This window comes from Podarcis cretensis, assembly GCF_951804945.1.
Source record: "Podarcis cretensis genome assembly, chromosome: 5".
In the NCBI taxonomy this organism is placed as follows: Eukaryota; Metazoa; Chordata; class Lepidosauria; order Squamata; family Lacertidae; genus Podarcis; species Podarcis cretensis.
This window is the reverse complement of record NC_137174.1, coordinates 44,483,043-44,507,946: the sequence shown is the minus strand read 5'-3', so window position 1 is coordinate 44,507,946 and position 24,904 is coordinate 44,483,043. Positions and strand designations below refer to the sequence as shown.

The window sequence follows — 24,904 nt, the reverse complement described above, 5'->3', positions numbered from 1 at the left end:
GCTAGGTTGGCAGGCGCTGGGACCGAGCAGCAGGAGCGCACCCCGCCGCAGGGATTCGAACCGCCGACCTTTCGATCGGCAAGCCCTAGGCGCTGAGACTTTAACCCACAGCGCCACCTGCGTCCCAATTGGAAGGAATAGAAAATGCCAAAAAAGAGCTTTACAGATACCAACTGTTTGCTGTCAATGTCTCCAAGAGACAAAATAAATATGGTTTCAGAGCCAAAAGGATGGCAGGTCACCAAGATGGCACCTGCTTGTCTACATGAATGGTCTCAGTCAGTGTTTTGTTTTTTTCTAGAAAAGAGGTGCCAGTATTCAGCACACAAGGGAAGGCTCTCGTATCCTGCCAGAGCATTGCAACTCCCTCACTAATCTGGACAGAAGCTTCCTGGCCTTTGGGAAGGTGGTGCAAAGCTCCGATTTAGGGGACGAGTGTGCGCACAGAGTTGCCGGTAATGTGTACCAGCGCGTACTGCCAGAAAAAGCACTGGTCTCAGTACGTATCCCTCAAAATTCTAAAACGCACAAGAGATCGTTTGGTCTTCCTGTTCAACTCCTGTTTGCACCAGCTTGGCCTCTCTTAACTGAACACCTCCACCCCAACTGAAGCATTTCAACATTTCACTGGATGCTAGGATTGAGCATGCACCTTCTCTTCTTTTCAGAACAGAGTACAGAAGCAAATATCTTCACAAGTGCAGTGATGAATGGTGTAGGTGCTTTTTCCACCGATGAAAGTGGCTGATGGTGGGGTTGTGGGCTCCCATATTAGGTGGTGGCCACATCTCTCTTTTTTGATCTTTTTGACGTGGCTTTGACTTTGTGCTTTGACACACACACACACACACACACACACACACACCACAGACTGCTGTTGGAGCCTGCCGTTACAAGTGGCACTTCTTTAGGGTAAAATAAAGATGCAGAAAGCCAGCATATTTCCATAACTGTGATGACTCCCACATGCCCTCTTTCTTTATTTTATTATATCGAGTGCGATAAGCGACTCTTGTAAGGGCGGGAGCGGGCCGCGGACTGGACAACCATGCAGTACATATAGAGATTAAAGAAGGAATACATTGAATACAGCAACACAGAATAATGCAAATAACTACTATAATGATCACTAAAATTAATAAATGTCGAAGCCAACTTCCATCCGGAAGCCAAGAATATAAGAATTCTGATTCCAAGCTGCATGGTAGGCTTCCTTTCAAGTTTATAGCCATGCACTTGTGTCACTCCTACAGCACTAAGATTGGTCACTGTATGTTCCTGTAAGAGAACAAGAGCTATTAAAAGTGAATTTCAATGTATATTGACAGTTTGGATATATGCCCCATGATTCTTTCCCCTCTCTAATTTGAAAACAAATAGGGGCAGGCATACACACCCAACATTTAAAAGCATGCAATAAACTGGTAAACTTAATCATATCTTGTACAAAAATATTATCCCTCCATATCTTATGATAATTTTCTCCCCTAAAAGTCTTATTCAATAAAGCTGTTCTTATAGTTCGAGAGTGGCTGAGCCGTGGATGCTGCCAGCCAGAGTAGGATTCTGACGACTGCGGCTTGCCAGCTGATAAGGTGAAATATGGTGGTTTCAACTGGACTGGGTCGTCTGCTCCTCTTCCTTGTATAACGGTGCAGCAAAGGATGGCAAGGCAAATGGTTAGGAAGGCAAACACTGCCAGATGCAGTTCGTGTGTAGCACCTCTAGGTGGCGCATGCAGAAAGGTTTCGATGCTTCATCCACAAAATGCTGACAAAGTGTAGGGGAGTTCCGCATGCTGTGAGGCAGGACAACCCACTGATATTGCTGGGTGGGCTGCAAATTGTTATATACTGGCAATGTAAAAGCAAACTGTTCCTGTCTGCTGGGGCCAGTGGGATGAAGATGGTTCAACGTGGCCGAAAGTCAATTGTTCAGAAATAAGCTGTTCAGAAACGAGATGGTGCCATTGCTGCGGATTTTCCTTTTGGTGGAGGCCACTCTACCCACACTGAGGTATCGGTGATCTTGGTTTGCCACGCTGGAAACGTTGTATCGGTGGCTACAAGCTGGTTTTTATTTTGCGCTGCCACCAGCAGATGAGCTGCTGTACCTACAGACTGACAAATGTGAAGCATGGCTGCTGTGTCTGTGGCAGGATTGTGTATTATCGGTTGTAACGCAACCTTACAATCCTCATTTGCATTTTCAAAGGCCAATTGCTTGATAATTATTTGTTTGGCTTCAGGATTTTCAATTTGTCTACTCACTGCTGTAATCAGCCTGTCCATAAAGGAAGAATATGATTCTCTAGGTTCTTGTCTGATTGAACCCCACCTAGACTGAACACTGGAGGGTTCTGGGATTTTTCTCATTGCTTGTTGAGCAGCAAGAGCAGTATCCCTCAATAAGATCTGCAGCAGTGTGGCTTGCACTGAAGCCTGAGCAAAGGGCCCACGCCCCATCATAGCATCCATCACATCTGCGAGGGTAAGATTAGGATTATTCCCTCTTGCTTGTTGCAGTAAAGCAGGAGCATAAGCACAACAGGCGATTTCCCATTCATGGGCAAACAAGACACCTGCTGATGGGGGTAACACTGTACGTGCCAAAAGCTTGATGTCATCTGGCACCAACAGCTGGGCTAATGTAGCTTCCAAAAGAGCTTGTGTAAATGGAGCTTGCAGTCCATTTGTCCTAACTGACAATTGCAGTTCTTTCAAGATTTTAAAGTCAAAAGGTTGGTGCTGGGCTTGAGTTCCTGCTGGAGCACCAGCAGGGGGCACAATAACAGGGAATGCCATGGTATCCTGTGATAAGGAACAGGCAAGTACTGCACGTTGAAAGGGGGTAGCTTGTTCTGCTGCTGAAAGAGTAGGGTCATTTCCAGCCAGACCACTGTATTTTTGCAGGATTGGGTCCTCTGGTGAGGCACTGTAATCCGGAGGTTTGGGGTCTGGGGCTGCTGGCAAAACAAGTGCTGGAACACATGGCATAACAGCATGCTGAATTAAGGAAGCTGAAGGTTGTTTTGGCAATGAAGCCATGGAGATATTTTTTGGTGATAAAGAGCCCATAGCATAACGAATCTTGCACCAAGCATTTAAAATTTGAACACTTATGCTGGGATGTCCATGAAAATGTGCTCCAATCTTATCCCATTGTTTTAGTTCCCAAGTCCCATTTGCAGCAAGCCAGGGGCAATGCTCATCGATGGCTTGAATGAGCTGTATCAAATCACCATCAGGAACTTCCAATTTGTTGGAGGAGAGGAGAAATTTTAAGTCTCTTAAAAATTTCTGTTGGGGAGTAGTCAAAGAGGTGCCCATGTTTCTAAAATCAATATAAAAAAGGGATCAAACTCACCGGGATCTTTTTTTAAAGATGTATAAGCGCTTTGAAATCCTTGCCGGACGTGGTGAGCCGATGATATCCACTGCTTGGATCGAAAGTCCTCTCACAGTGTCTTTTAAAATCCTCTTAGTCTGCCTCAGACTGTTTGCTTTAAGTTGCTTCTCATGGTTCTCTTTGAAGTTCGAAGTCAGTCTCACACTGCTTCCTTTAGCCTGCCTCTTTTCTTTTAAGTTTTCCTCTTCTTTTAATTGAGCCTCAGAGAGGGCACCACTTGTTGGAGCCTGCCGTTACAAGTGGCACTTCTTTAGGGTAAAATAAAGACGCAGAAAGCCAGCATATTTCCATAATAAGAGAGAGCAGCTCATTCAGACTTCTTCTCCTCTCCGGTCACTTTTTATTGTCCTTTGTTCTGTCCAGCCGCATGGCCGTTTGCCAATCTCATGTTACCTCATCCGGTCAAGGCTTGACACTTGACACTCCCCTCAATATAAGGAAATGCAAAATAAGATTATCTTTCCTGAGCAAGTATAGTAGCTCTGTTGCAGTTCAAAACAATGAAATTCCCTGCTGCTATCCTAAAAGACAAAGTGAGGGGAAGGGATGCAAATGAAAAAGGCTGATATGTCTTCATGTTGAGAAATCTCTTGCATGATTGGGTTTGTTTGTGATGGCCTCCATCTGTACTGCAACTGCTCCTCAGCAGGAGGGTATTTTAAAATATATAATGGAATGCCCAAGTATTGACTCTAGATGGTTCTATTACATTCAGTTGTAGCAGACATTGTTAGACATTCATTGGTAGCACATCATCCAAAACACATGTAAGTGTATATAGCATGCAAATTCAGGATGACCAAATAATGATTTCCGTCCTGCAGAAACACCAGCAACTTAAGAATTTTATTTCTTATTAGAAAAAGTAGCATCTCTAAATGGCACTTATGAAGCAGCACCTGCTTGGCTCCAATGTCACACTCTGGCTTCCATTTGTGTGCCCACGCACAGGAATTGTGCAGCCCAGTTTGGGAAATCCCAGGGAAGCAATAAGACTCAAGTATTTGGATTTGGATGCGGGTGGTGCTGTGGTCTTAACCACAGAGCCTAGGCTTGCCGATCAGAAGGTCAGCAGTTCGAATCAGGGGTCCCTTTACCTTTTTATTTGGATTGAAATAGGCAACACCTTTTTTGATTGCACCACATTGTGTCTGCAAACCAGCGTACCCCAAGAATTTTCAGGTAAGTGGCCTTGGCTTAGCTGCGGTGTCATGGAGAAGCTGTGCAGCCTTGAGACAGGTTACTGAGGGCAAAGAAAACTTGGAATCCAAATAATTTTAATTCTAGGAGTAAAAACAATATATAAAAGCATTGCATAGAAACCTAGGATTTGCAAAATTATCATTTTGAGGTCCAAATTTGCTAAGCAGCTTTAGAGCCTTTTAGGAAAACTGAGGCATATGGTATTTGTAGCTTCTGATGATATGTAATTATAAATGAGCTTCATTTAGCAGAAGAAGGAAAATGGGCCAAACACGTTGGCATACTTCAGTTTCATACTAAGAAGTTGTGCTTTATAGGTTACGCCAGAGACACAAAATAGCATTTAGTGAAAATATCCAAAACGTTCACTACCTATCACATAATATTTCCACTACTTCAAGGCAACACAAGTTTGCTGTTCGCCACAGCTCCAACAAAACCAAGATGCAGACAGCAACATGCTGCAGATTTCCCAGCAAACAAGCTCAGGGACAGAATACCTCTCCAAGTGAGCATTTCAAATTAAACCCAAATAAGAAGCCCTCCATGTCTCGGCTCACTGCTAATTGAAAATAAAACAGTTAAGCAACATAGTCTGTGTGATCTACCAGAAGGATTTTATAGCCCAGATGTCCCAAAATGTGTTTTGAATTACCTCTTGCTCATTGTAAACAGTTAAATCGTCATTGTAGAGTTTTGTATATTTATGAGGCAGCATATTACAAGTCTTTTTACCTCCCGAAGAGCTTTTGAAGTTTGGATTTGTTTTGCCATCAGGCAAGTGATACAAATAATGGATGTGGATTTTATTGTTACATGCAAATTATTTTTGTCTTACAGTGCTAGACGTAAATCAAGATGTACTTGCAAAGCAAATTTCAAACTCTTTCCAGTGATTAAATATGACGTAAGTCTTGTTCATTATAGTGGTATAGGTGGTCCAGCATAAGAGAATACTGGAGGGGGGGAAACCATGCAATAATGCCATGTAGACAGAGGATTCACTCCACCCCCCATGCCCCAATATCAATAGCTTAAAAGATTTTGTAGATGCTGCTCCCAAAGGTTTAGAGAAATAAATCTTTACAGCATTCATGCCTTAATCTCATAGTACACACCGTAGATCCTTCCCAGGCACTATTTCATTCCTATAATTCAGAGAACCATGTTTTCAAGCAATGATTGCAACTGATCATATGGTAGCCTGGAACTCAGGACCATCCAATAAAGCTGAATTTTGGAAGATCCAGGGCAGATAATAGAAAGTACTTCTTCAAAGACTGCACAGTTAAACTACGGAAATCATTCTCATAGGATGTGTAGTGATGGCCACTGGTTTGGGTGAATATAAAAGTGGGTTAAAGGTAAAGGGACCTCTGACCATTAGGTCCAGTCGTGACCGACTCTGAGGTTGCGGCCCTCATCTCGCTTTATTGGCCGAGGGAGCCAGCGTACAGCTGCCAGGTCATGTGGCCAGCATGACTAAGCCGCTTCTGGCAAACCAGAGCAGCGCACGCAAATGCCGTTTACCTTCCCGCCGGAGCGGTACCTATTTACCTACTTGCACTTTGAGGTTCTTTCGAACTGCTAGGTTGGCAGGAGCAGGGACCGAGCAGCGGGAGCTCACCCTATTGCGGGGATTCGAACCGCCGACCTTCTGATCGGCAAGTCCTAGGCTCAGTGGTTTAACCCACAGCGCCACCCGTGTCCCAAAAGTGGGTTAGACACTTTTAAATTCATGGAGACAATTCATGGAGAATAAGGCTACCAATAAGTACTAGCCACAATGGCTACCTCCACTGTCAGAGGCAGTTTGCATCTTAATACCAGTTGGTAGGAATCACTGATGCACTCAGGATCTACTCATGGGCTTCTCATAAGCATCTGGTTGGCCACTGTCAGGAGAAGATGCTGGACTATATGACTCATTGGCCCGATCCAGCTGGTTCTTCTTGTGTTCTTACATTCCATGTTTCCTCAACCCCTCATTGCACAAATTATCACTACATAGAGTGCTGGTGATTGTTTATTTCATAGAAACATAGAATCGTAGAGTTGGAAGGGACCCCGAGGGTCATCTGGTCCAACCCTCTACAATGCAGGAATCTCAACCAAAACATACATGACCATCTGTCATGTAACCTATGCTGAAAAACCTCCAAGGAAGGAGAGTCCACCAAGCGACTTCAGCACAGCAACTATCAGATTTGAGACCCCCACTGGGCAGAGACCAGGATGGTCACTCGTATTCCCCACCCCACAAACAGCCCTGACCCTCCACAAACCCGAAACTGTTACTCATTCAAATGGAAGCTGCCATTGCATCCAAAAAAACCCTAGTCTCTAGGATCATAGACAATTTTTAAGTATGTATCTTCATATTTAAAATCAAATTTTCAGTTCATGCACAACATGGAAAATTATACTGTAGAGCAATGGCTTTTAAACTGTGTTCCAGAAAGTCCTGGGTTTACACTTAAAGCACACACAATGTTATTTTTCTAGAAAAATATGAATGCCTCTCTTGTTTTCTTATATTGGCAGTGGTGCCCAGCTGAGTAGTGCTGGAACTGAGTTCCGGTGAGTTTCTGCTGGAAAAAAGCCCTGGGCACACAGATTTCTCATTGAGAAGCGCATTAACAGTGAGCAATCTTCTCTGAAAGGCAACTTGTCTCCAACTATTAAACTTAGTGTGCAGATCCAAGGGAACATTGGGTGTGTTCTAGTTCATACTCTCTGATTATATAGATCAACAGCAAGGCCAACTCTAGTACTGCTCAGTGTCCTTCCCATATGAACAGAGCACGTACTTTAATATTATTATAAGTTGTGGGTTCCAGGGCTTGGGGTGCCAGATTCCCCCAAATTCCTGTTAGGTGTTAGGGGGCTTGACTTAATTCTGAATTCTGGGAACCAACAGGGATTCAATTGCCAGATTAGCCGACCCACCTGATAATAGCCACTAAGTATGAGCTGTTAACTTAAAAAATGCAAGGAGATGAGCCATTAAGAAAGCCATACTAGACAGCTCTTGGAAGGGGCCCCTCCTCCAGCTCTGAGTTAATAAGCAGGACAAAGGCCTGAGTTTGAAGGAGAGCAGTTGTTTTTTTAGGATTGCAGTTGGCTGAGATGTGAGCTCAGGGGAAAAGGTGGTAGTATATACTGCTGACCAAAACACACCACTTCCATTTGTTCTGAAAGGGGAGAGCACTTTTAAAAGCCAGAAGTGGGATTTGTGTTTCCTAGAGGAAAGGCCTGGGAGCAAGGTGGCCTGAAGCCGAAATGCAGGGAAGAATAGCAGTACTCCTTGAGCTACTTGAGCGGATGCAGCAGCAATAAAGCCAGCAGCAGAGTGAGCAGCTTAAGGGAATGGAGCAATGACAGAACCAGCAATTTGAGCAGATGCTCCAGTAGCAGCACCAGCAACAGATGGAGCAGCTAGAGCAAATGAACCAATGGGCTGAGCCAGCAAGTTTGATAAAATGGACCAGCTGCTGACAGTGTGCGAGAAAAGCCTCCGTGGAGAGGAAAAGGTGATCCGAATGCAAGGTGAGAGTCCTGCTCCATGAGATGCTTACAAGGGGCTAAAAGTGACCCAGGACCCCTGGAATCTCGCACAGTTCAGAGACTGGGGTGACGTGCAACAACATATACCCAGGACATCCATGGGAGACTTCATCAGCAGTGGGTCTGTATGAAAAGACCCTGAAGGTAGAAAGTTGGAAAACTGGCTGTAGAATAACCATCTGAAATCCTAAGACATCTAGCAGCAGAGAACCTGATCAGTCTTACAGGGTTCGACCACACTTACTCCCCCCACCATTCCTAGGCACAGGTCCGCCCTTTAAAGCTCTGGGTGCAAGCTCTGGGTCTTCTTTTTTTGCCCTTCCACTTTCCTCAGGAAAACCTGCTGCTTTATGCTAAATCAGAACAAATAGCAAATTGGGCTTTCTGTGGATCACAGTTTGTTCTGATTCAGCAGTAAATAGCATGGGTTGTTTTTTTTTTTTGCCAGGGCAAAAAATTATATAGGGAGGAGCATTTGGACACAGAGCTTTAAAGAAGAGGCCTGTGCCTAGAAATGCAGCACAAAAGGAAGTCTGGATGAGACCATGGTTTGAGGCAGGGCAGCCACTTATGCATCACCAAAACAAAAGAAATGGCCAATAGAGAGTTAAAATGAACTCAGCACGAATATAGCACTGTACTTATAAAGAGTGTAACATGCCATAACTGTATCAAATTAGCTGTAGCTTTTAAATTGTTGTTAAGACCATGCTTTGTTCCAGCCTTTCACTGTATTCCGAAGTAAGATCAAAACCTCTTTTATGATGGAAATTCTTAATGCTTGAATTAAAGGAATATCACATTATATACTACTATATATGAACCAACCACGATTCTAAGAGCCAAGTTTTCTGATGCTACCTTATAGCTGGTAGATCAAAAGAAGGAAGTATTACAAAGACACAGTGAACACCAGCCTTAAGTGTAACACTTTCGCATTCTCAGCTGGGTCGATTACTTCAGTAGTGAGATCAATTTGGCCAAGACTAGACCAACAGGCTTCACTGGCCAAGTAGAACAAGCTTCCAGCCAAATCTATCAGTGTGTCACAGAAATAGCGAGTGAGACATTTACTCAGCCTAGAGTATTTCACAGTGAGTGACTAAATCACAGCAAATCCACAACGTTTTGGTTTTTTGTAATTATATTAGCATATTAACATGTAAGCCACTGGAGATCAGGATTACAGTGGCAGCCAGCTTCTCAATGTCCCAAGTGGTAAGATGTGTTATCCAAATTGCAAAGGTTGCTATGAGTGTAATCAGTGAACTTTTGGCTCATGCAACTTGGCCACTCATTTTTTTTCAAGCCAGCTCAATGAAACAACACCACACTAGCAGAGTTATTGACACAACTATTCACAAAGAACACTACAAGTGCATGACCAAATCTTCAGGGTTTATCAGCTCCCTCCTTCTTTAAGATATTTGTAGGAGGCTTTGCTCCACATCCCATTGGTTTACCAACTTAGGTTAGTGGTAGGGATCCAGGGTATGGCCTCCTTTGTGCTACAATTGTAGTTTTGCAAATCCTTTTCTGAAAAGCTCGCAAAGCTTTCATTTGATATCTAAAATAGACTTAAACAGATTGGCATGTGGGATATTAACTTTTTTTTTTTTTTGCTTTGTTATGCAGGGGAATGTTTTAGGTCTCTTTGTGAGATGTTTTATCTCTATATATTTCAATTATTTCACCGCCTTTCGACTTTATTCCTTAAAGCTGTGTCTTTCAACCGGGGGGGGGGGGGAGAGGGCTGCCACCATGTGGGCATATGAAGATTTCAGTGGTGGTGGGGACACACAACTTTCTATAATGTACAGTAAAAAAGATAGCACTATGAAAATATAAAACTATGAAGTGTTATGTTCTGAAGGTGAAAAGAGTATAATGCAGCTTATTAAGTAATATTTGTGACGTCACGAGCATACAATATAACCAGCACAACAGTTCATCCTGCACAGTTCAGTTAATCAATCACATGTTTATTTATGGTGTTCATTTCCATCAATTTTGAGAACTTCGAACTTTCTTTCCACACCCGGAAACATGAGAGACAGAGAAAGAACTTCAGCTACATATAAGATCCAGTTAGATAACTACTACTTATTTATTAATCCCATTTGGCTTTGCTCACTAAACACTAAACTCCGTCGTCTCCTAGTCAGGCATTTCAAATTTGCAGGCTGAATCTAAAACAGATCACCTAGAAGCCCTCTGGAGAAACTTCACTGGTTAACAAGGAGCTTTCCCAACTTTTCATGTCGGTGACACACTTTTTAGACATGCATCATTTTGCAACACAGTAATTCAGTTTTGGGAAGCGGGTGGCACTGTGGGTTAAACCACGAGCCTAGGACTTGCCAATCAGAAGGTTGGCGGTTCGAATCCCCAAGACGGGGGGAGCTCCCGTTGCTCGGTCCCTGCTCCTGCCAACCTAGCAGTTCGAAAGCACATCAAAGTGCAAGTAGATAAATAGGTAGTGCTCCAGCGGGAAGGTAAATGGCATTTCCGTGCGCTCCTCTGGTTTCGCTAGAAGTGGCTTAGTCATGCTGTCCACATGACCCGGAAGCTGTACGCCGGCTCCCTCGGCCAATAAAGCGAGATGAGCGCTGCAACCCCAGAGTCTGTCACGACAGGACCTAATGGTCAAGTGTCCCTTTACCTTTACCTAATTCAGTTTTACTAGCAAACTGGAGGGTAAACTAACCCCTTTCCAGCCCCGGGAGGAGCACGGGGACATAGCTGTCAACTTTTCCCTTTTTTTAAGGGAAATCCTATTCGGAATAAGGGAGTTTCCCTTTTAAAAAAGGAAAATGTTGACAGCTATGCGCAGGGAGCATTTGCACAACACACCAGCACACTGCAGCATACACACTAACATGTAGTGACACACAGTTTGGAAACTCTGGGTTAACAACTTGATTCTGCAGACAATACAAATACTCTGGCAAAGGGAACTGATGAGACCATCCTGTCACTGCAGAACACACTGTGAAGAGCCCTTTTATCCCTGACGTTCAGTCCTTGCCAAAGCATCTCCAAGAGAAGTTTTTGGAATTCAAGTGTGCGCCAACAGCCAAAGATGATGTCAAACCATTCACTTTGCAAAAGTTTGGCTTGAAATATCTCTTTATATACCCCAAAACAGGAGTGCAGGCTCTGCTCATCATTGTGCCATTTTCATCCACATACCTTTGCAAAACTATTAAAACAAAGCAGCTCAACATACTGGATGTTGAAAGTGACCTAAGCTGTGTCCTGAATGCAAGGCATTGAGCCTAGCATGCAACATCATCAGTGTTCACATCAATACTAATTGTAGTAGACTTGTTGAAATTTTTAATTTCATATGAATTTTTTGAAAATTTGAATAATTCATTTTTTAGAATTGTAAGCATTTAGATTCATTTTTATTAAGCCAAAAACTATTAACTATAATTAAAAGTCACAATATTTCATTTGAATTTTCAAAAGGATTGAAATAATTAGGGGAGCCAGGCTTGACGGGTAAATAATATGTTTATATTAGCTAAAAGGGTACATGGGTTAGCAACATAGCTGTCAACCTTCCCTTTTTTGGTGGGAAATTCCCTTATTCCAGCGCCGTTTCCCGCTGCTACCCCGGATTGTTAGATATCCTGTTGACTGTCCCCCGGGACAGGTGAGGCTGCTGATCCCTTATTTTTGAGGCTGCTGATCCCTTATTTTCAAATCTGAAAGTTGACAGCTATGGTTATCAAAGGTTGAGAAACACTGCCTTAAAGGCTGCTTACAAACCAAAAACAACCTTTAAAATAATTCCCCTAGAAAATAGTAGAAGACAACTGAATTCAGCGATGTATTTTGACCATATTATACATCTTTTTCGAGATACACACCCACACACTATCCTTTTCTTGCCCTGTAGCCATGGCTAAAAACACAAGACAATTGCACGTCTGTACTATGAAACTATAGGAATCAATAATGCACTTGCTTCACAGTCTTTTGATCCCCATGAATTAAGTATTGCTAGCATTTTTCCCCAAATCTTGCCAGCTTTGAGGATTTACAAGGCTCCACTTGTTTCAGCAATGCAGGGTGTTAAGTTCTTTATCCGCTACTTATACTGAAAGATCCCTGAAGTTTGGCAACTCTTTTCCCGGGTAAAATATACAGACTTTGTTTGCGACTAGCATCTTTTAACGAAGCGATGTTACCTTGCTTGTAAGCTGCATGTAATGGAAGAGTATGACCCACAGAACTACATTTGCACTTGGACAAGGCCCAGGCTGCAGGTAAATTGAACTGCTATCACAACTGCTTCAAAATATGTCAGAAAAGTATTCTGTGTTAAAACTACTGATATGCCTCCCAGCAATATTGGCTTGATAGTTAATCTTTAAACCAAGTTTTAGGGGGCCTTCAGCAAATAAGGAAAACTTTGCCACACAATTATTTAAAACACATGATTGTCTTAAATAATTTCTACTAAGACAAAACATGGAGCATTTCCCCTCAAACATTTTCTTTAATACTGGGAAGTGTGGAGCGTGGCCAGGGCCAATTTAAACCATGGCGCGATGCTGAATCGCCCCTTCTAGCCTCGTGCCATGGATCTCCCGACCTCCCACCCTTGGTTCAGGTTGCGTCATTGGCCTTGCTATGGACTTCAGTTGGTCGCCATTGAGGGGCCTGGTAGGACTTTTTCCACTTGGCAAATTGGCACTGGCCACTTGGTTTTCGCCTACCTCATAGCAATCATCACAACTTTGTAAGGTTGGCATTGGAATAGCAAAGTGGGGGGGGGGAGGTGCAGCCATCACCTGCCCCTCCATGCTTAAGGGTATTCCGTTAAAGCAGGGGTCAGCAACCTTTTTCAGCCATGGGCCAGTCCACCATCCCTCAGACCATGTGGTGGGCTGGACTATATTTTGAAGAAAAAAAATATATGAACGAATTCCTATGCCCCACAAACAACCCAGAAATGCATTTTGAATAAAGGGGCACATTCTACTCGTGTAAAAACACGCTGATTCCTGGACCGTCCGTGGGCCAGATTGAGAAGGAAATTGGGCTGCATCTGGCCCCCGGGCCTTAGGTTGCCTACCCCTGCGTTAAAGGAATCCGGGGGTGTGGATCTCGTCCGAGGCCTGGGGAGGGGCTAGGGCCATGCCACGACCCCATCGGGAACCTGGGGGATGCTCGAGTCGATCCACATCAGCAGGGCTCCCCCTACTGGTCGTTTACCCTTACCAGACTTCCTGCAAGATGGGCAGGAGTCAGATATAGTCGGTTCGGGTCCAATGCCTAAGCCAATACCGCTCACATTCTGTAACCAATAAAGTTGTGGCCTAAATTTTGCCCATTAACATTAACCTAAAATTCTGGGTCCTTGCGTCTTTATTCTCATGGGGGTGGCTTGGGGGTTTGACACGCAACTGATATGCCTCCCAGCAAAATTGGCTTAATAGTTAATCTTTAAACGAAGTTTTAGGGGGAAATACAACCTGCAGCAAATATGAAAAACTTCCCCACCACTAGGACCACACAATTATTTAAAACACGTTAATGTCTTAAATAATTTCTACTAAGACCAAACACGGAGCATTTCCCCTCAAACGTTTCCTTTAATACTGGAAAGTAAAAAAGATGAAGTTAGAATGGATATTGGTGCAGGTACTATTCTAATCCTACCCTTCACTAATTTCTCCCGCCTCCCTCACCCTGCCAAATAACTGCAACTTTCAGAGGGGCATATATTTACAGTTAAGGAAAAGGCATAGGAGGAAAGAATTTAAACTCTCTCTCAAGGCTCTACCTTCCCTCTATTCAAAGCAGCTGCCTGGGCCCTCAGTCAACATATCTCATATCCATTATTGTTGGCCCTGAATTTAATGGGTTCTAATTCAAGGTGAACATTAAAAAAAGATTTGTGGTTTGGTACAGAAATCCGTGGGGGGCACCAGTGCCTTCCTTCCATGGATGCCGGTGGAAACTTAATATAAATGCGAAGTTTCCACCAGTTCCCATGAAAGAAAGGCACTGATGCTCCGCATGTATTTCTGTACCAAACCACAAATCTTTTTTTAATGTTCACCTTGAATTGGAAGCAGTATGGGAAACAAATTAATGATATAAATACTTTATCATTGTTCTCAGAAAGGTCCTGTGCTGTAACCCTTTCAACAGACTACACTCACTAAATCTGAAATCTCTAAAGAATTATAAAAAGCACACCATCTGTTTCTAATTAAATGATCTAAAAATAGAATCAGGAAGATATCTAATACATAAGACATTGTGCTAGTTTGCTTAAGATCCCACATGTATTCCTATTTGGTGAATGTTGTATTTTAAAAGTTGGCAATTATCCCCCTGCCAATTAGGAAAGATAATGAAGGCTAACTGAATGCATGCAACCATATGTTTTCATAACAACTAAATCACCACATACACCAAGACTTGTCTTCTAAAACTCAAAACATTACAAAATCTAATTCATCTATTAAATTCTATGCAAAATCATATGGAGCAGCTCTACTGAATGCACTGGGGCTTACTTCTCTGTAAATATAAATCAAGATTGTGCTGCGAGAAATTCTAATTGTACCATAAAAGGCTGTAGTCACCAATATGGTGCTTTCTGATACAACTGGAAACTTCTGGATATTACAAAGCCTCAGAGGCCTATGGTCAGATGCAGTAAAACAGATCCTTCTGAAATTCCCTCTTCCAGCCAGCAACCCACCATCAAATCTATATCTCTATTTACTGAGCCACAACAATCATCTGGTGCTTTTCAGTTATGTCATGGTATAAACATATAAATTCAACAAATGGATCCACATCAATCTTTGCCATTTTGACAAGGGATCACCTCAGAGCTACCTTCAAATCATTAGTTACCTCTTTGTCCACAGAAGTGCTTTGTGACTTCACAGGATGGCAACAAAGCCACCAAAGTAAAAAAAAGAAAATAAAAGAAAGAAAGAAAGCCATGAATATCCTTGGAGATCCAAGCCTTAGATCAAATGGATGGTGTTTTCAGAAGAACCCCATGTAAAATTATTCAAATTCAACAGAATCCATATAAATTCTGCTGAATCAGAGTTCAACCCAGACGTCAAGGAAAAATAAAGTATGTGTGTGGGGGCACATACAACATCCTCTCAGAATTCCAATGTACTACCATACCCAGAAAAGCTGGTAACCTTTATAATGTCACAATTGGCCAATAAATGACTTTTGCAACTGGCAAAATCAACTGAATAAAGATTGGAAGCAAAAGTTGAGATTTGTTAGTCTAGTTATCTTATTTTCAACGGGCTTCTGTTTAATTCTACTAATCCATTGTTGATCACTTCTTTTTTGATAGCTATATTAAGTAACAGAACAAAATAATGCAGTTTAGATTTCTCTTTTAAACCACAAACATTCAGACAGAGAAAAATATAACAAAAGAGCCTCTATGGTCTTTTAAGTTGGGGGAAGCTCATATCTTCAAAAACCCTAGCTAACAAAAATGAATCAGCATCATGAGATGAAATCTAAACAATAGGTCTCATTATGTGGCATCTCTCTCTATGGACTCTAAATAATTTAAGAGCATGATTCCATTTAGTAATATGTTTGTACACACAGAGAGAGAATATTGCAGGCTATCACTGCAATCCTGCATGCAGATGGGCTGTATTCTATGAGGTTATATAACAATAAACAGCCAAATGAATACATACCTTGGAATAAGAGCTTTTTAATGGTGTCCACTTTTCACTACTCAGGAGATAAGGGACTATTATTTCATAGTGCGCTGGTTGGTTCTTCGAAATCCATTGCCTAGAGAATTCCAGCTTGTGCTTTGCATCCCCTCCTAGAGGAAAAAATGGGGGGGGGTTAATGTTAACAAACATATTGCACATACTATACAAAATATTGCTAAATGAAATAAACTGAAAAGGTAAAACACCAATGTAATACTTCAAGATGTGATACACAAGTAAGCATCTATGTGGTCTGCTTTTTGGTTCTATATTATGTTGTTTTCACTTTGGAAGTAGATAAAGAAATCGGTTCCACATGTGGAAGAAGGAATAGAAAGAGATTAACTTGAAATTGAAGGGGAAATGATAATGGAAGGTACTTTACACCAACCCAGTTGCTTCTTAAGACTGTGGTCCCTGGCAACTTTTCAGAAGGTCCCTGAGGCTAAGGTAAGATATTAGAGTAAATGCTGAAAAGACAGAGGTTTCTCACATGTCTCGACTGCATGCTGTATAGGCACTCTGTTTTCAGTAACCATAGTTAAGATTAACAATAGTTTAGGGCTCAGATGATGCTAAACTGGGGTTTATCTAAAGTGTGCCTTATTTCCTCTTGCAGCTACACTAGAGAAGGAAAGAAAGGGAATTACATGAGCCTGGGGAAAGCTTGGCTAATTCAAGTTACTGTTAAACCATTGTTTAGTGCTACATTAGAACAAACCTACCCTAGTATGGCAACACCATTAAAGATAAATAAATAGCAATTTCCTCTTATGTTCTTTGTTTTCCTTTACCATAGTACCTGCTATCCTACAATAAGATTACATCTCAGTTATATAGCTCTTCACATGAGCATAGCCAAGGGCGGCGGGGGGGGGGGGGGAGGGTAGGGAGGCAGCTGCCGCCCCATAGATCAAGTAAAACAATAGAAATAACAAACTGAACCAATCATGTCAGTTCTGGGGGCCCCCACACAAGTCCTGCCCCCCCCCCAACAAAAACCCTGGCTACACCCATGGATCTTCACATTGATTTTGCACAAAGGGTTTAACCATTTTATTTAAGACTTTGTATTAGCTTCCCTAAATATGTTTAAGATCTTTAACATTTTATTCTTCTCTGAATAAAACCCCACTGTCGTGTGCCATTTCTACAAGCTATTTGAGTTTGTTTTTTCCCCTGCCATGGACATAATTATCAATTATCTCAGTAGTTTCAAAATGTTTTATCCGGAACATGAAAGTCGCAGTGTATTTACAGTCCCTAGGTGTTCTAGATGCACATTAGCAAAAGAATCATCTCAAAAAGAGAAGATACAAGCTAACACAGTATGCACTGCAGAGCCAGATTATTAGCGCTATGTCAAAAAAGCAACTGGTTTCTGGCTTTTATTTCTTACTCCTAATTATACTAATTATAGCTGCCAGAGAAACAGCTCTAAAATGTAATAAAGCTCCATGGGTCTCAAGTTACTCACTATGGGCTTGGTTCAGTCAAAGTTGCATACTTCTAGGTCAGAGAAATTTTAACATGATTCTAATGAGATTTAAGTGTTTAACTTGGTTGGACTGCAGCCAAACTTCAGCTCTGTATTTTAGTAATGACAATCCATGAGACAATCCATTTATTTGTAGTGCGAGATCTTAAAAGGCTGCAAACCAATCCTCAGCATGTTTACTCAGAAGTAAGTCCTACTGAGTTCAGTGGATTTAGTTCCTAGCATGTATCAGATTATAATCATTCTGCACCATCTGCAGCCCCTTGATCAGTTGCAAGAGAAGCCACATGTACAGCACATTACAATGACCAAATTATCCCTAGCTATGAAAGGGTGCAGCTGGAGAAAGGCACTCTTCACCACAAAGGCCACCCGGGAAAATAGTTTCAAGAGCACCCTAAACTGCATTCCTGTTTCTTTAGAGGGAATGTAACCCTATCTAGGGGACGCAGGTGGCGCTGTGGGTTAAAGCCTCAGCGCCTAGGACTTGCCAATCGAAAGGTCGGCGGTTTGAATCCCTGCGGCGGGGTGCGCTCCCGCTGCTCGGTCCCAGCGCCTGCCAACCTAGCAGTTCGAAAGCACCTCCGGGTGCAAGTAGATAAATAGGGACCGCTTACCAGCGGGAAGGTAAACGGCGTTTCCGTGTGCGGCTCTGGCTCTGGCTCTGGCTCTGGCCAGAGCAGCGATGTCACGCTGGCCACGTGACCCGGAAGTGTCTCCGGACAGCGCTGGCCCCTGGCCTCTTAAGTGAGATGGGCGCACAACCCCAGAGTCTGTCAAGACTGGCCCGTACGGGCAGGGGTACCTTTACCTTTACCTTAACCCTATCTAGAACAGGCAAGGAAACCATTTACCCACAGTGTGTCTTTATCTTAGAAGGATTCAGTTGGTATTTATCTTGGAACTGAATTGATTTTACGTATGTGCTGTTGTTTTAAACTGTTTTTATATTTATAATTGTCTTTTGAAATTGTTTTTTAAAAGTGCAATTGTTTTTTAACTGGTTTCATATATGTGATGATACTGCAAATTGTTTCAGGATAGGAAACAATTCATTAATGAAATAAATAAATAAGCTCGGTATCGATCTGTTGTCCCTTCATTCTCTACACAACTGCATCCAGGCACTGGTTCAGTTTCTGCACAGCATCTCCTGTCTCAGATTTAATGGGAAAACAAGAGCCGGGTATCATCAGCATACTGATGACAATGTGCACCAAGCTTCCTGATGACTGCTCCCAAAGGTTTCATATAAATGTTAAATAGAATTGCAGACATGACAGTGCCTGTCCAGCGTGAGACAGTTACGCCACTGAAGAGTCCCTGAATGTGAGGGAGATGTCATATCATTCCTAGAGGGGCAAGGCTACTACATCATCATCATTTATTGTTTATACCCCGCACATCTGGCTGGGTTTCCCCAGCCACTCTGGGCAGCTCCCAACAGAATACAGTGGACACTCGGGTTGCGAACGTGATCTGTGCAGGATGCACGTTTGCAACCTGCAGCGGCGCGTCTGCGCGGGTTGCGATTTAGCGCTTCTTTGCATGCGCGACTCCCGAAACCTGGAAGTAACCCATTCCAGAACTTCCGGGTTTCAGCGGGTCCGTAACCAGAAAAAGCACAACCTGAAGCATCTGTAACCCGAGGTATGACTATTAAAAACACAATAAAACATCAAACATTTAAAACTTCCCTAAACAGGGCTGTCTTCAGATGTCTTCTAAAAGTCAGATAGTTGTTTATTTGGTACAGAGTGGGTTTGGTGTCATGAGTGTGCTCACACCAGACTGTGCCCACACCACTCTGAGCCCCTTGCTGCCTCTCCCCTTCCTCTGTTGGTAATGCCAGCAACATGCAGCACTGGGATGCCTGGAGGGCAATGTAGTCCCACCCAATGACTCTGAACAGAGCATATGCTTAATCAGATTACCTCCATCAAATCAGCACATGATCACCATCAAATCTCTCCAAGCCACATTTTATTTCTTGTCCCAATTAAATCTTCAACACGGATAGGAAGGAGTAGTTTGGCCATTTAAAACTGCTATTTTTCATACTGCTATGGAAGGGGGGGGGGGGGACTTTTCACACATCTTGAGCACGCATAGCATTACTTTTCTAAGCGTAGCATGAAATGAAATCTACACAGTTTCATATCAACCATGAGGAATCAAAACAGTGTCATCAAAGAAGGGTCGGGGGGGGGGGGAATGCTACTAGCCTACTAATTAATACTATAAATATTTAACTGCAAATTCTTGAAAATAACATCTGAATTCTTCCAGGAAGAAAGGATCATTGTCCAGGTAAAATAAAAAGTGAAACTTGACAAAAAAAAAATTATGAAAAAAGTAGATTTTGTCAATGTGTGTGCAGAAATCTTTTCAGCTCATTAGAGCAGTCACAACTATTTAAAATTAAATGACTTCATTTTTATACCAACTACTTTACAAGATTCATAAATGTTAAGCCTCCATGGAAAACTTCATAAACTTTTATCTTAAAAAGCAAAATATTTCTCTCTGCAATTTTTTTTCAGTGCTGAATTTATTAATGTGCAACATTTATTAATGCTTAATAAATGGGTGAATGTGTGTGGAGAAGATAGAAAGAAATCTTGGGAGACCAAATGATACCTTTGCTTCAGTGTTAGCTAATTTACTAATGCTAGTAAAAACATTTAACTCTGAAGCACCGGGAAGAAATAGAAGGATTTCAACAGAACCAAATATATGATACTAAATATATGACAAAACTAAAACAATACAGCCCAACTTTAGTTAGTAGTTAGGTAATGTTATCTCACTTTCTTTTGGTGCACGTGGAATTTTAAACTTTACAGAGCTCTTCAGGCAGCTGTGCAATGGTTAAAAACAGGCGTGGGCAAACTCAGCCCTCCAGATGTTTTGGGACTACAACTCCCATAATCCCTGACCACTGGTCCTGTTAGCTAGGGATGATGGGAGTTGTAGTCCCAAAAGATCTGGAGGGCCGAGTTTGCCTGTGCCTGGTTAAAAGCCTGTATGCATCAACTAAAGTTGGACCATTTAAGATTTCTCTAACATTACTATTAACTATTCTCTAAAATGAACACAGCACAACAGTCTCAAGATGGGCTGGGCATATTCCATTCCATTCCATTCCATTCCATAGAGGGCTTTTGTTCATGGGACAAGAAGCCTAGCCACCAGTCAAGTGCCAAAGACCCTTCAGATGTTGTTAGACTATGCAAATAACATCATGCACTTATCACGTGCTGCCGTATACCACACAGTACTGCAGTCATGCTTTCTATCTCCATGCATTACTCTCTGAATTGGGAAGACAAGGATTAAAATATCCAGACACTCAGCCCCCTTAGATGTTCCTACTTTGGTATAGAGCAATCCTGTGCTAAGGATCTTTACATCTGCCCAGGGCTTTTTTTCCAGCCAGAACTCACCAGATCTCAGTTCCGGCACCTCTCAGATAGGTGGCATTGCCATTATAAGAGAACAAGGGAGTCATTCATGGTGCATTCTGGCAAATTCCCCCCCCCCCCCGAAAAACAGCACTGCATCTGCCTATATGTGTAGAACAATGTTTAAAAATTAGCTTTATATTTGAGGCTTCTTCTTAGGTGATCCATTATGACTGAGTAGTAAAGGTCCTTTTTGTCTTCCTGCAACCACGTACAAGAAGTATTCAGTTCAGGGGTGGGGACCTGTGGCATATGTTGTTGTTGTTGTTTAGTCGTTTAGTTGTGTCCAACTCTTTGTGACCCCATGGACCAGAGCACGCCAGGCACTTCTGTTTTTCACTGCCTCCCGCAGTTTGGTCAAACTCATGCTGGTAGATTCGAGAACACTATCCAACCATCTCGTCCTCTGTCGTCCCCTTCTCCTTGTACCCTCCATCTTTCCCAACATCAGGGTCTTTTCCAGGGAGTGTGGCATATGTTGCTGGATTCCAAATCTCATCATCCTAGTAGCAGATGGCACTACACGCAGCTCCCAATCCCCTCACCCCTCCTGGTAAGCAGCAGTTGTCAAAAAATCAGGATGGTCAGAGTTGTAGTCTACCAACATCTGAATGGCCACGAGTTCACCACTCTTGCTATAATAGCTTCACTATAATCAGCTGTAAGGCTGATTGATAAAATACAGGTACTTCTTTGCAGTATTTGATGGGTCATTAATTCAGCCATGAAGACGAGCACATCTCTATACCAACTGCATTTAGAAGTAAAAACAGGATATAGGCTTTGTCTTACAATTAGGGCAGAATCTTACAGCTTTGGCTTCCTCATCAGGTAGCAACAGATTCCAGTTTTAGCTGTAAGACAATCATGTTCCTGTTTGCAAATAAGTAGGACTGGGCTTCCTATAGAATAATTATACTGAACCTGTAAACCTTTTCAGATATAGAGTGTTAACTGTGCGAAAGACTATGCTAAAGTCAGGTGAACATACCGTATAAATAGGGCATTCTCATACTGATAAATTATTTGAAAAGGGGGAAATGGACAAAACATTTCAGAGAGAGATAGCATTTGTATGAGAGAGGGATGCATGCCAGTATGAAACAAGGGCTGTAAGTTGCCTAAAGAGACATAAAGGAAGTTGTGTCAGCTAGACAGAATCACACAGGAAACCAAAACAGGATTCACAACAACTTACTAAAAAAGGGGGGATGCAGATAGATGTCAAAGGGTCAAGGCAAGAAATGAAGAGTAACTTATACAATTCAAACAATGCCGAATGTATATTCTTAATTCTTTTCTATGTTTGAGATACGGAAGGCAGAGAAGCTTGTTATAAACACAGGAGAACCTACATTGTGTAAGAAACAAACAGGAAATGAGATGTAAGCATATGGGGAAACAAAAGATAGTAAGCTTCTGGATGTTCACTCATATGGCTGCGTTCCAAAATGTCTGCCTACATTTGGTTCAGTGCATAAACACTACAACCACCAAATATATGCTCTCTCTGGTTCTGTTTTTTCTTTAAATATTTATAGCCCCACCTTCATCTATTGATACTGGGACAGGGTAAAAAATAATCAATATAATAATCTACCACACAACAATAAAACACATTATCAGAACAAATGAAGACAGATAAAGCAACAGAAAGGTTATCAATCAGCAACTTAGAAACCTTAAAATGTTATTGGTCATGACCCAACCCATTGCTGTTACACAATTACTGGACGGCTTCTCTGTGAAGAGTGCATCAATCACTGCAACTTATTTACAAAAAGGTACTGTGATTTGGGGGGCAATGCCCTAATACTTTGCACATGGCCCAGCACTGCACTATTGAGAATTAATCACAGTTAGAGCCCAGTTGCTCCAGCTGAGTATCAAGCTAATTTTACCTAAATTAATAATTATAATTTATTTGCGGGTACATTTGTAAATATAAAATTATAGCTTATGGCAAGCTTTACATTAGATTGAAGGTGGCAAGGCAGACTTTTCCCCATCTTACGGAGCCTTTTAAAGCTTTGGGTTATCATCCTTTTTAATCAGTACATTTATTTTCCTTTTTCAATCAAATATTTCTTAATTATAACACATTTAAATGTAGCAAAGGCATTAATGTCATGTGTCTTTAAGATCTTTGGAAGAGCTCCTGCTTGTTGTTCCATGTCCGCCAGATAGTCACTTGGTGACAATATGGAAGTGGGCCTTCTCGGTGGTTGCCCCCACTCTGTGGAATGTCCTCTCTCAGGCAGAGACAGTAATTCCTTTTAAATGCTCCTTAAAAACTTAAGTTTATACAGACTTTCCTGGTCCCTGACTCTTACTTATTAATGTTTTTTCACACTGCTCAGCTTTTATTTAAGAAATATGATTGCATTTTGTTTTTATCTATTTTTATTCAGTTTTTAGGAAATGCTATTTGTTGCTTTAAAGTTTTTATTATAGTAAGACGTATAAAAATCATAAGTGTGAAACTTTTTTTAAAAAATTCAGTGTGCACTGAAAGTAGCTCCTTTCAATCATATAGTACCCCTTTATTTTTTGCTCAAACATAATGAAAATACTTCCTACCAATTATTGGTCAGATATAGATGGAAAGCATTTTATTCTTCTCAGCTCACAAGCCTTCAGAGGAGTATGAACTCAAATGATAACAATCTTCAATATACTACAACACTTTTATTATTACTTCTTTTCCTTCCATAACATCATGAAAGGAAAGACTTAATGCTGCCATGGAAGTAAACAACACAAGGAAAAAGAACTTTTATTTTTACTCACAGAAAGGGAAAGAGAAGCCTTTGTTGAGAGATAAACAATATGGAAAATTGTGTAGGAATTAACACTTGCTGCCCTCTAAAGAAATAGATGTATTTAATAATCACAAACATTTAACATTATTAATAAAATATCAGTCTGTCAGAATATTCTGCTTAGTGAAAATGTGGGCAGCATGATTTTATTTATTTATCTACCACTTGAGTCTCAAAAACCTCAAAGCAATTTACAAAAAGAATTTTAAAAAATGAAATTATCATTAAAAATAGGTAAAAATGACTATTTAAAACATTCAAAAATAATTAAATTCAAAAATAAGCTAAAAAAAGAACCCAATTAAAACACACATCATCATTCTACATATCTGAACATGCTTGGCTAAACAGAAATGTTCAGAAGGAGCATTATATGGCACCTGTAACAATGCTAGAGTTTCACAGATTGAAATGGTCAAGTGGCCATAGATAGGGTAGGGCGATCTTGCAGGTAAACTGGTCCCAAATTGTTAACGGGATACCATCTACAATGTAGAATTATCAATCAAACACTGACAGGGGAATAAGTCAAGGACACTTGCATTTGAAAAAGAATACACCCATCTAGAACAATAGGCAACTTTTTCAGTTTATGGAAAACCCACATAAAGCTTGTGATTTCTGTTTTGTTTTATTTTATTTTACCATGGCTCTGAAACTACTCAGATGACCACATTAGAAGATGGCATCAGCTTCCTCGATCATTCCTAGTGCTTCGTTCCACACACAAAAAGATGAAGCCTATGTTTCCACCTTAGATTTGCAGATTTGATCATTGAACTACAACATCTCCTAGATAATATGCAATGCAGAGACTTTCTAAAACAAAAAGGAATACAGTGGTCAAGTGGATACTCTATGCAGATGACCCCTTCCCAAGAGCTATGCTCCTAAATTCTGGATCAGTATTAAGGTTAGAAGTCATCAGCAGGTTCCTCATTTTCCTGAAGGCAAGACAGCTGGTGTATTAGCTAAAGCTCATTAACTCCTGACCACAGCTACCTCCTTACAATCTAGAAGCACACCACAAGCAGTATGACCCAACGTAAAATAGCCATATCCACAATCTCAACAGTCCACTCAAAATATGCAATTGGCATCCTATCTAGACTAGGCTGTGGTTTCTTCAGCCCTATTCCATTCATTACTGACCTCAACGGGCATTCTGAAAATCTAACCAATATCTGTACAAGTTATCCA

At 41.5% G+C, this 24,904-nt stretch overlaps 1 protein-coding gene and 1 long non-coding RNA gene across 3 annotated transcripts in view; one reads left to right on the top strand and one right to left on the bottom strand.

The window, feature by feature from the left end:
• The window catches only part of ADAM12 (ADAM metallopeptidase domain 12), a 191,498-nt gene that overhangs the window by 154,475 nt on the left and 12,119 nt on the right, over positions 1-24,904 (bottom strand). For both annotated transcript variants that reach the window (XM_079977123.1, XM_079977124.1), the window contains exon 2: positions 15,897-16,030. In XM_079977123.1, coding sequence (XP_079833249.1) covers positions 15,897-16,030 — 134 coding nt within the window. The remainder of the gene's footprint in view (positions 1-15,896; positions 16,031-24,904) is intronic.
• On the top strand, positions 1,034-3,310 carry LOC307216683. Its single transcript, XR_013839265.1, has 3 exons — positions 1,034-1,220; positions 1,286-2,524; positions 2,759-3,310. It is a non-coding gene; the product is annotated as an uncharacterized lncRNA (long non-coding RNA).